At 32.3% G+C, this 12,582-nt stretch overlaps 1 protein-coding gene across 1 annotated transcript; it reads right to left on the reverse strand.

Moving 5' to 3' along the window:
* Position 1: 1 nt before the first annotated feature.
* Positions 2 to 7,017, reverse strand: LOC105331942 (hydroxyacylglutathione hydrolase, mitochondrial). Its single transcript, XM_011434333.4, has 9 exons — positions 6,940 to 7,017; positions 6,285 to 6,469; positions 5,585 to 5,649; positions 4,828 to 4,951; positions 4,131 to 4,236; positions 3,804 to 3,907; positions 1,856 to 1,957; positions 1,170 to 1,249; positions 2 to 369 (listed from the first exon to the last, which is right to left on the reverse strand). The coding sequence occupies exons 1-9, from the start codon at positions 6,998 to 7,000 to the stop codon at positions 279 to 281; spliced, it is 918 nt and encodes a 305-aa protein (XP_011432635.2). The 5' UTR covers positions 7,001 to 7,017; the 3' UTR covers positions 2 to 278.
* Between the last annotated feature and the right edge of the window lie 5,565 nt (positions 7,018 to 12,582).

Genomic DNA, 12,582 nt, shown 5'->3' on the forward strand with positions numbered 1-12,582 from the left:
GTTGCAAATTGTCACAAATTGGGTTAATTTTAACAGATCATAAATTTAATACTGAAAAAATCACCATGAAATGTTTTCTATGCAGTAGGCAGATTTTAGGTCTTATTGCCCCTTGTTCTTTTAAAATGGAATAGATACATCAGATATTTTTCTTCGGCCTTATGAACTATAGTTCATTATCTGTTAATTAGACATTATAACCCATGCAGTAAAGAATCAAGACAGATTCAAACCACATTAACCCTTATTGGAGTTTTTATTGCTCAAACATATTAAGGCTAGCCTCGAAAATTGTTCTTTTCTTCTCGTAAAAATCCCATGGTGGATACTGGTTCACTCGTTCGGCAGTGTTTTTGCACGGCGGAATTGCTGAAAAGGAAAGATTACATTTATATCACTTAGGTAGCAACAAAAACGTATACACAACTGTAAAATACCTGTTTATATAATCTTGCTTGGAGGAAAGATATAGCTTGTTCAACCTGTCATGGGTATTTCTATAACTTTAATTTATTGTCTTATTTGACCGTATCTCAAAATACAGTCAAACTTTGTTATCTCGAACAGGATGGGACTGTTTTAAAACTTCCGAATTATCCGAGTATTCAAGATATCAAGGGTAAAATACCTAAAATATTAGTGGTAGGGACTTGCAAATCTCTTCGACTTATCCACTGTATACGAGATATCAGTGTTTGAGATATTGAAGATCAACTGTACATGCATGTACAGTAAACACTGTAGGTACATTCATGCAAGCTGATATGCATAGATCTATATTAAATTAACTTCCGATTCTTTACGATCTTCATTTCTTGAATCCTCTGATATTGGTTTTTACATTCTGAGAATTGATCTAAAATCATAAAATTACTGAATCATTCTTGACGTCTTCATACAACTTATGATGTCCATGACAATATCTGCTTAATACATGTAATTAGTCTACACTTGATATTGGGGTTGCAGTTTCCTAATGAGGGTATAGATGATTTGATGTTAATATGAAACTGATTGTAAGTTAGGTACATATTTTTATAACGTAAAAGGTTCAGTTATCCAGAAATCCTTTATAATAAATTGTGTCTAAGCCACAAATGGTTATAAAGACTACATAAAAATATTCTCTGTATAAGATTACCACTGATTAAAAGGTAACGATAACTTACTCCACTCTCATGAAAGGATTGGTTTTAAGTTCCTCCTCAATGCTAGAGGGAATTGTGGGTAAATTATTTGCTCTCTGCTCCTAAAAAAAGAAACTGAACAACCATTAGATGTCATCCATTTTTCTCTCCCCTTACGTAATATGTTCCCCCGTTTTTCTATTTCATTTTCATTTTGAGTTTCCTGGGCTTCTTTAAAAGCTTACTTAATTAACTTTTAAACCTTCAAAGGATATTTTATAACTGAATATACCAATGTTTAATGGGAAAAAAAATCCCACCTATTGTACATCCATAATTTAATTGATAGGTTGACATATAAATCCATAAATCAAAGATTCATTCCCTTTCATCTCTATTTTGATTGTTACCACTTCAAGTTTATATTGACTCAGTATTGCTACATACCATGTAGATATATCGATCTCCATAGTAAAACAAACCACTTAAGCTTTCTCAACACAAATAAACACAAAAACTAGGAGTTGGGGGAACAATCAGAAATGATATGGCCATCCAGGGCAAAGCATTAAGAATTTTTTTTCAGTTTTAACAATGACAAAAATACATGTACATGTAGTATACTAGCTGTATTGCAGAATTATTTCTGTTTTTATAAGATGTCAATTTTATTTTATTTTTCAACTTTCTATAAATAATTGATTAATTACGGAATAGTGATTACATACCTTGGCCCAGGTAAATTTCTCCTTTGTGGTTGTATTCTCTGGTTCAACATGGAGGGCGTACTTCAAATTGTTCACAGTGTACTCATGGCCACAGAAAACACGCTGTTTATCACAAAACAAAACATGTATCAATGAGAGAAAATCTATCTATCTCTCTGTCCATCCGTCCGTCTATCTATCTATCTATCTATCTGTCTGTCTGTCTGTCTGTTACCCTAACTGTAGGAGCAGAAATGTCTACAATTGTACTACATGTATGTGTATAAAAGTTCCTCTTGGACTACCTGCAGTACTGTAGCTCCATGGGAAATTCGGTTCAACTCAAATTTTCCAAAGAACTGCAGATCTGCAGCTATTCTTGCACTAACCACATTTAACATTTAACACGTACTGTAATCATGCATATTAAACATTTTGTTGTGGATTTATATTCATTTGAAAATGTCATTTACAAAAGAAATTTAAATTTAACCCCCCCCCCCTCCCCTAGCATAATATTTCTGCTTGAATTAACATTACTTCTCCAACAGATATCAATCTCTCTAGTCTAAAAGGTTTGATAAAAAACAACACTTTTTACACTTTGAAAACTTAAATTCAGTCAAAGGCTGAATCTTTAAGGAGGCTGGATGGTCAACAAATTAACCTTCAGATCTACCTACAATTTTAACGAGGCCGGGTCTAATTTGTTCTGCCCTAGATTTTTGGATGAAACTTTTTACATGAATTTCTACTGATATAATTATTATTTTAAGATTAAAAAATAAGACATTTACCACACCGTTTGTTTAGGGGGTCATCTCAAAGTGTGTTAATCTTTAATATAGGACCCTATGGGATTTTGCTTGAAATGTATCAATTTTGCATATTTTTTACATTTTTTCAAAACTTCTGCCCTAAGGATTTCTTTTTCTGTTCTACATATTAAAGTTATTGCTAAAAGGCATCTAATGGTCAAATAAAAAAAACCTTTTACCTCCTGGTTTGTTCCAGGGGTCTTATCAAAGTTGATTTTTGTATGCCCAATTTCCCAGATTCGTCAGATAATGGCTATTTTTTATTTGACAAAAGCGGAAAAGGTGATCTAAATAGTATTATTAAAACATTCAGACATATTTAAGTAATAAAAAAATATATAACATCACATATTAAGGGTCATTGATATAAAATACATGGTTACTGTCTGAAATATATGAATTTAGCTATATTTAGGCGGGTTAAGAAAACAAGACAGAAGGCTAGGCTTGCTGAACCCTCTTCACGTTTTCGACCCGAGCCCAAATATAGCTTATACTTCGAGACATTTATGTTTATTCCACAATATAACATTATTTTTACGCATCAAACGAGATATTTTCAACAATTTTCGCTGAATATCTGCAGTTGAAACTATCACGCCATGGCGTCAACCTAGCAAAAAGATGACGTCACAATACAAATGAAACGCTGCGCGAAAGCGTGCGTACTCGTTCTGTACTCGGCCTCGTTAAGATACATGTATGATTTGTTTAGGTGTAAACTATTATTCAATCAAGAAAAAAATCCATAAATTTTACCTTTAAAATGGGGTATTTTACTATATTTTTACCTATTGCTATTCTTCTTAAGGAGATCAATACAGCCTAAAAATGGCCATGAACATCGAACCCTATTAACTGTATCTGATAGAGAGCCGCCTAAGAAACTGTAATTTCTGAGTTCATGAAGAGTTATTCCCCTTAAAATGCTTGGAATATTCATCTATTACAAAAAAAACAAATTTCATCAAGTACATGTATATACAGTATCAGTACTTAATGATGAAAAAAATAAGCGGATGTACCAGGTATATAACATGGCAAATACATCTGTGACGTATTGTTATCAACTATTTCTGCTGGATAATATTTTTTCATATTTTGACCATTTTACATTAATATGTATTGTTGCAGTGATTATCAGGACTTACTGTGTTTCCTGGTAGCTTGGACAGTATGGTGACAAGGGCGGAGTACATCATGTCTGGTGTCCCCTCAAAGAACTTCCCACATCCCCCCACAAACAGGGTATCTCCTGAAATTACACGTAATGCATATATCATAGGTACCAAACACATGTACATTAATATCTTTCTAACAAACTAAGACATATACGCAGGTGATATATGATATCCATGCATGACAGGAACCCATCAAATGCATGAAAATTCAACAATTTTGAATTTAAATGAATTTTAGTTTTTCATCTTTTACCTGTTAATTTTTTCCTGTGAAAATTTACCCGTAAACTCATTTACCTGTAAACACGGCTGGTTGTTCTCCGGAGGTGCTGGTGACATAGTAACAGATGTGACCAGTGGTGTGGCACGGGGTGAAGAGACACTTGACGTTCAGATTCCCCACCTATACTCAAACAAAACAGAACTCGTTGAAAAGAATTTGCATGTAAAGGAACTGAAAGCCCCATGCAGTTATATTAGCAAATCAGCTGCACTATGGAATATCTGGATCTTGACTAATTACTACACTGTCAAGCAACTTTGAACATTACATATGTAAAAAAAAAAGTACTGGTACATTTGCAACAGTGGAGCCATATAATATATAGATCAAGGTTTTTCCAGAATGCCTCAATATGTAGCCTTAAAATGCAAGGTCTTTTGAAGAATAGATACTGTAACAATCATTTCTATAAAATTTAAACTACATACATGTTATTGTATCTAGTATATTAGAGAATCATTAATTATAAAATGATATGTGATATATATGCTATAAAAGCTAATTAACATTTTCTAATATTTCAAAAAGCAAGAAACTCTGCAGGTGATCTAAAATAAACTGTAAAAGCACATGTATTCTATGCAGTGTTAATGAGGCACAATGACACTATTTTTGTGAGCAGGCCAAATTGCCAAGCTGACACCATATACTGAGGATATATATGTACAATAATTCTCTGTCTGCATTTCATTGGAAAGCAGTGCATATTACCTTAAACTGGTCCCCATGTCCAACTTTAGTATTGAGAGCAGGTATCCTGTCATCACCACCATAGACCACAATTTTCTGACTGGGTACCAGTTTTACTAGTTTATCATTTCCATTGGCATGATCCCTAGAAGGGTCAAATAATAAAGAGCTGAATTATATATGAAAAAAAACCTCCAATTTTTTTAGGTAAACTTCAGGAAAATCATGATCTATAGAACAGTATAATTATGTAAGCTAGGCTGTTAATAAATTTGACTGACATATACTGTAAACCAACTTTTATTCATGTGCGAGAAATTTTCGCGAGGTTAGCGAGAACGTTGTCATCGCGAATATTTCTTGCTGTGAACCAATCCTTTGTCTATAGTTTTTACAACAATACAGGTCTGGGTAAGGCTTGGTTGCAAACATTAGTTGTCGCAAACCAGTTTATCGACAGTTGATCGCAAAATAAAGTTGCCACAAATAAAACTTGGTTTACTGTAACAGTATTTATATATGCTTGAAAAGAAAAGGAACAAAAAATAAAAATGTATTTCTGAATCAGTTCTCTAACAGAAAAGCAAATATCTGCCATCTATAAATACTTTTCAAAAAAGCTAGTTTTCCGGCTGTATATTCATACCGATAATTGTATTTATAAATGTTCATTCTTAATAATATTTAGTATAGATTTAAAAAAAAAAAATATTCATTTTGACAGAGAAATGTTATTTTTGCTGTACTATGTAGCTTAAAAGTGATTTTTGATTTATACCAGTGGTGGTGCGTTGTCAGAATAGTTGTTAAGGTGCAGTTCTCTTCCTTGATGGCATCTAATATCTGCAAAAATAAGATGAGGAATATATTCAACACTGTGGAATCATTATAATTCAATTTTCAAGGTATTTGTGGGTAGCCCTCCCCCATGAATTAAAGTCCTCCACAGAAATAATTTAATTAACATTACAGAAAACTGATGCACCCACAAAATTACATCCTCATGAATAAGAAAAAAACTCTCAATCCACAAAAATTTGCCCCAACGATTTCAAATGATTCCACAGTATACAGTCACGCTATAGCTGGGGCATATGGTACATGTATTATGATTGATCTAGCGTGCATGCATGGCACCACTTGGTGGGGAGGTGGCCTCCTATTCTGTGGATCTGCTGAATCTAGATGTTCTCAACACAAGAATATTTATTAAATACTGGTAATATACAGTTGTCCACAGTAAATAGGGCATATATGAGTAACAGGTGTTGAAAAGTCAATTAAGTCTCAACTGGGACTCAAACCCAGGGCCTCTGCTTAACGTGCCAGCGTTCTAACCACTGAAATACATGTATTGAGACCCGATATTGACTAACAGTTACACATCTGTTAGCTCAGTGACATACATGCATATGTTTTTTACAAGTAGATTATGATCTATGGCACCACTTGATCATGTTGATGGCCCCTTAATTTACCTTTTGGGGTTCCACTGGATCCACAGCTGCACACTGCCTGGTCTCTTCGTCAACCAGCAGGTACATGTAGTTATCTTCCAGGGCGGGCACAAGTCGAATCTTCATGTCGGGCTGAGAGATGGTGATAGGTCTGGAGTGAAATTGTCGACTCGATGTCCCAAATTGTGACACCTTCCTTACAATAGCTGTCGAATTTTAGGCTTATGAGCTTAAACTTTTCATTTCGAAATAACTTATAAGGTATAATTCTTGCAATACTTTGAATTAAATCACAGTTTGCTAAACACGATTTGTTTTTCTAACATAATTCTATTGGCAAACACAGTGGCACCAAGAATTGGGCTCGATTTTTATACGATTTGTAATCAAGTTTTTAAAAAATTCATAAAATTCCAACATTATTTTTTAGACTTGGATGTATGGATGGGCTGTTTAAAAATCACGATTAAAATATGTTTTCATTAATTTTAAAAACATCAAAGACCAATTTTTAGCACGATATTCGTGATGTAAAAAGCCAGGTAAAAAGTGTGGTTCTCTTCGGCTAAGATTTTTATTAAATAAATTTAAAGATTCACCAGATATGATATAAAAAACATAATTTTTCATCATATTTGTCTGAACATGGAACTTCAAAGCATGACAATTAAATTACCTGGGTTAAGTGTAGCTTTTGCTACTTGTTTAAGTTTAGAGGAAATTCGAGTCCACGGCATTTGTGTTGTGTTAAGTCGTACGTAATGGTTTCGTATAAGTCTTATTTTTCAACATAATTATAGGCCTATTTGTTCTTATACACGTCAGATATCCAAAGTTTCACCAAATTTAACGTAAATCAATATAACAGTATAAAGTTAGCAATTTAATCATGTGCCTCAACAATATGTCATTCGACTTCATTACAAAATCGACTCATAGTGATCTGTGTTCATTAACACTGGAAAATGCAGATATATAAATGAAAGAAAAATTAAATTCAATTTATTGGCCAAACCACATCTGGCCCAAGTCATACATGTATACAGTCGCAGTATGAGACACGTTTAATAGGACCAAACTACGAGGGCCTATAGATATAGCACAAAAACTATCCAGTCAATTAATATTTCGTTTTAATTTGGCAAAAAGTTTACTTATATGTTATCCTTCCATCGCTGAAAATTGTAGGAAAATCGTATGTTTGTAATATTTTTTACAAATTAATTTAAAAATTGTAACCCCCTTTTTTCTATATAATCCTACATAAAAGTTCGGGAATGATTCGGACATACGACCAAGATTTGAGCGCGCTAAACAGATGAACTGTCCAGTCAATTCACTTTATATACAGGACATAGTTTACTCATTTACTCATGACCTATTACTGGATTTTTTTTTAAAGGAAATAGTATGTTTGAAACATTCTCCCCCGAGACTTCTTTAATTACATGAAAGATAATTACATAATATAATTATACATTCCACATATTTTTTGCTTGTAAAGTGTGTTGAAGACTACGGCAGTTATAACACTGTACTCCAAACAGGGTACTCAAAGGTTAAATGACGAATTTTTATTATGACGTCACAAACATTGAACGCTGTTAACTGCAACGTCACAAGCGAAAATCAAAGTTTACGCTTGTGGCTGTTACTGTGGCTCTTCTATTTCCATGAACTTACTCGTTGGATAAGATAGGAATTTTAAGGTATAACTCACATTTGCAGACAAGGTATGAAGTTAATAAAATGTAAATATAAGCATTAAATCATGATTTTTTTAAGTATACAGTCTCATAACTGCAGCGATGTGTGCATACAAATTTTCATAACGCGTTACTCAATTTGTATGGACACACCGCTGCAGTTATGAGACTGTGTATACTTAAAACAAGTTGCTGTCCTTTAAACAAGGACTACAATACATGGACCATTTGCATGTGTTTCCAACGAAAACGTGAAAGCTTTAAGATTATCAGAGATTCCTCCGACTCTAGCCGCCCACTTTTTACCACTAAATTTGTACGTTGTATCACGTATAGCCCTCACTTTTTATCTCAGAGTTTGAGGGATTTATACTTCTAAAATAATTTTAATCTATATAAATGAAGATTGCATGTATAGTATCAGGCAATCGGCGAGTCCTACTATTTGCGCACACAGTACGCTTCGCACTACTTTGTTAACTATGCAGTGACAGCTTTGTGTAAATTAATTTCATATTTTGATGCATTTTTCTTGAGATTTTAACTTTAATACAGTGACGTAAATATTCAATCATCTATTATTTACAGTCACATAATTATTCAATCATAATTAAATGCTTACAAAATTTTAATCGGGAAGTACTCTAGCTTCGCCTACTGTAAAAGTAAAGTTAAGCTACATGTGTATTCGGAAAACAACAAAACATTGCAAATTATGCTATTTGATGCCAGTTGTAGTTTCGGCATAACATTACCTTATTTCATAATATATTTACTGAAAGTTCATATCACATGCCGATCATTTCTTTAAAAAGAATTCTTTGTTTCTGTTACGTGTACTGTTTACCGACAACTTTACAATTACAGCGCCTTTGAACTTATGTGTGCTTATGGCATGGAATCCCGATCCTGATTCAGATTAAAGTGTGCTAGCCTGGTTCCCTGAGCTACCCATTACGCAAAGGAACCAGGCTAACTCACGCGCAGGCTGAATTTTCCCCATAGCATCCGGTTTAACCTGCAGAAGGATAAAGTTTAACAGTTTAACCTCGCTTATATATTTTCTGCGTGGACCTTGCAAAAAAATCAAGTATACTAGTACACGTAACTATATATATATATATATAGAAAAATGTTTTCAGTAGACGATAACACAATAATCCATTTCTTTCAAATTTAATCGCCGATCAGGCGAAAGCGCTCTGGATTAAATTTGAAAGAAATGGATTATTGTGTTATCGTCTACTGAAAACATTTTTCTATATCGTTACCTATACCAAGGACTTATTCGTTTTTATATATATATATATATATATATATATATATATATATATATATATATATATATATATATATATATATATATATATATATATATATATATATATATGATTTACTATGGATGTACATGTACAATAGAGGCATTTGTCTGGATTTCTAATCTTGAACAATATTTACCTTGTAAATACATGCAGCTGATTAGCAGACGAAACTTTCAATCCAATCATGATTATATAGCTCTAGAAAATGATAGGCATTTTTCGAGGATAAATGAACTTCTAATGAAGTGTTTTGTCTCATTGAGTTTCAAATGTCAAAGAGTGAGCCTAAACGAACCTTCAAATGTGTATCAAATCTAATAATTCACGTTTCCCCACTTACAGTTAAAGTACCGTAATCTGAATATATAAGCCACTGAAAAAACAAAATAAACAGCTATACTCAAATTTTAGATAATGAGGTAAACATATAATTATTTTGCATTTCTTTGTGAAAAATAATATTGTATTAATTTAATCCAAAATATATGCTTATTGTCCTTGAATTGAAAGATAAAATATTGAGATGATATTAGTGAAAGATACAGTCTCATAACTACACCAGTGTGTGCATACAAATTGAGTCAAGCGCGTTAGAAGATTTTTATGCAAACATCGCTGTAGTAATGAGACTGTATACTTCAAAAAATCATGATTTAATGCTTATATTTATATATTTTTAGCTTCATGCCTTGTCTGCAATTGTGATTTATACCTTAAAATTCTTATTTTATCCTACGGGTAAATTCATGTAAATGGAAGAACCACAGTAAAAGCCACAAGCGTGACGCTGCAGTTTACAGCGTTCAACGTTTGTGACGTCATAATAAAACTCGTCATTTTAACCTTTGAGTACCCTGAATGTATTACAGTGTTATAACTGCCGTAGCTTTCAACACATATTACAAGCAAAAATATGTGGAATGTAAATATTTGAGTTTGAACAATGGTTAAATTGACTTATAAATATATACATGTAATTATGGAAATAGGGAATTCGATGTAATATAAAAAATATTCAGAAAGTTTATTGCTCTTACCAATCACAAAATGAAGATCCTCCATTAAATCAGCTGAAAAGTGACTTCAGATTGACTGAAAGGTGACTAAAAATTGACTGCATGAAAAAGTGAACGAGAATTGACTGAAAAGTAAGTGAAAGTGACTAAAAAATATAAGTGAAAGTGGCTGAGAATTGACTAAAAGGTGACTGATAATTGACTAGTTGCACATATCTGCAATCAAGTCACATATGTTGACAAATTCCCAGCAACACTGTGTAACATTATCTAGTATAAAGCTCAAGGGGAATGTGCGGTCATCTTGCTGGTGTCAAAGGATGAAAAAGCAATAAATATGAGGTTCCACATGCTGTTTTGTATGCAAATTACGAATACAGAATCAGAACAATGCCTTTTCAACCACTTAGAAAAGCTGTAGAACTGGGCAGCTGCAGACTTATTTTAAAGGTGTAAAAATCTGAAAAAAGAAAGGGGTTTATTGGTTTCTTCTCTATAGCCATTTATTGAGAAAAGAGTTGAATCTTGCACATTTTTGTAGTGACTTTGTCTTAAAATAGGATATCCTATTTTTATCAGTCGGCATGAGATCTATTTTTAGAACAATAAGAATCCAGTCTTCACTTAGAACTCCTGTGTCTATGGAGGCAGATTTACGTTATATTTTCATAGAAAAAAAAATACCTAAATGCCGATTCAAATCAATCTGTGGTGAATGTGACAGACATCTCTGTACCAGTTCCAAGGGTTTTTTTTCCAGTTCTATATTATATAAGTAAAAATTGAATTTCTTTTTTTTTTTATAGAAGTAGGGTAGGAGTTCAAAAATTAATTGTCTTTTATAAAATATACATATTAATATATATTTTTCAATGAAAATATAACTCCAATATACTTCCATGGACACAAGAAAAATATATCTCGTGGTTTTGAGACCCATTTTAAGAATAGGGTACCCTCATTTAAAACAAAAACTTTACAATTTGAATAAGCAAGTTTAGACCTTTTTCTCAACAAATGGTTGTAGACTGGACCGTAATTACATTTGTATAATGTCCTCTTTACTTTTTATTCAGACTTCTAAATATTGAATTTAATTCTGTAGCTACGCAGTTCCAAGTGATTAAAAAAAGTCAATGTTCTGCTCTTGTATTTGTAATTTGCAATCAACAGAACAAGCAGTACCTCATATCAATCGCTTTCTATCTTTTGACAACAGTTTTAGTCAGTTTTGGGCAAAAACAAGCCAGTTCAAGAAATGTTTACATTTTCATCTTCAAATGTACAAGATGGCCACACACCCCCTTAATTAGTGTAAAACATAAACTAGTGTAAAACTTAAAATATTATATTACGTAAATCGTAAACATGAATAAGTGTAAAATTTAATTAAGTGTATTTAACATTATTCATGAGTGTAAAAATATATCAGAGCAATGTTATAAGGAGACGCTTACAGCTAACAGCTTAGATCTGAATTGTTTTTAATTATCTATGTAAAGACATGAACAGAGATAAGCCTTATTTAAATAACATTTCAATTTCATGACAACGACTTGTCTGTGTATTTTAATATAGATATAATAATTATTAAGCGCTTATTTGCTGAAACAAAGGATGGTAACGTGAATGGATATGGTAAATATGAATTTAAAATTTGCAATAGATTGATTGTCCTAAACATTTCGTTTTGATAGTCATTTAAATCAAAGTACTGAAAGTACTAAAAAGCGCTAAGCGGGGAAGAAAGTGTTAAAAATATATCGATTGATATGAAAATACATGTAAAGAATCATATCGTTCGTTATTGAGAAAAATGCACTTAATATGTAAAATTGAAATTTCAAATTTACAATTATATAACAATCTGCCTTATGTTTAAAAAGAGAATGCTTGATTTTAGAATTTTAGCAATTTCTGGAAATCGAGATCATTTGTAGTAATTTTATAATGATATTGCTAGTTAGTTTTAAACAGATTTCGCTACTGTTTAGCAGAGCTACAGAGTGCATGGTTCTTGTAAAGTGTTTTTTTAGTGCGTAATTTGTCCATACTGCACATAAATTAGATCATTAAAAAAATTATATTTGCAAATTAAACGAGGTTAGCTGGTATCACTTTATACAGATTATTTCATATGTTTATTGAAGTATTTCAAGTAACTCGTCAAAAATTCTTCATTTTTATATAAAACATGGTGTTCATAACTGTAAGATATTACAATTTAAAACACTCAAAACCTATTGATGTTGTAGAATTATTTCACTTATTAGTA

Source organism: Magallana gigas, chromosome 10 (genome assembly GCF_963853765.1).
Source record: "Magallana gigas chromosome 10, xbMagGiga1.1, whole genome shotgun sequence".
NCBI lineage: Eukaryota > Metazoa > Mollusca > Bivalvia > Ostreida > Ostreidae > Magallana > Magallana gigas.

Bases quoted from the DNA above. Each gene is read 5' to 3' on its own strand.
- LOC105331942 (XM_011434333.4), bottom strand. From the start codon at position 7,000: ATGCCGTGGACTCGAATTTCCTCTAAACTTAAACAAGTAGCAAAAGCT. The intron at 1,250-1,855 runs GTATGTAATCAC...TTCTTTTTTTAG, and splicing joins AGAAATTTACCTGGGCCAAG to GAGCAGAGAGCAAATAATTT. The intron at 370-1,169 runs GTAAGTTATCGT...TTTCCTTTTCAG, and splicing joins AATCCTTTCATGAGAGTGGA to CAATTCCGCCGTGCAAAAAC.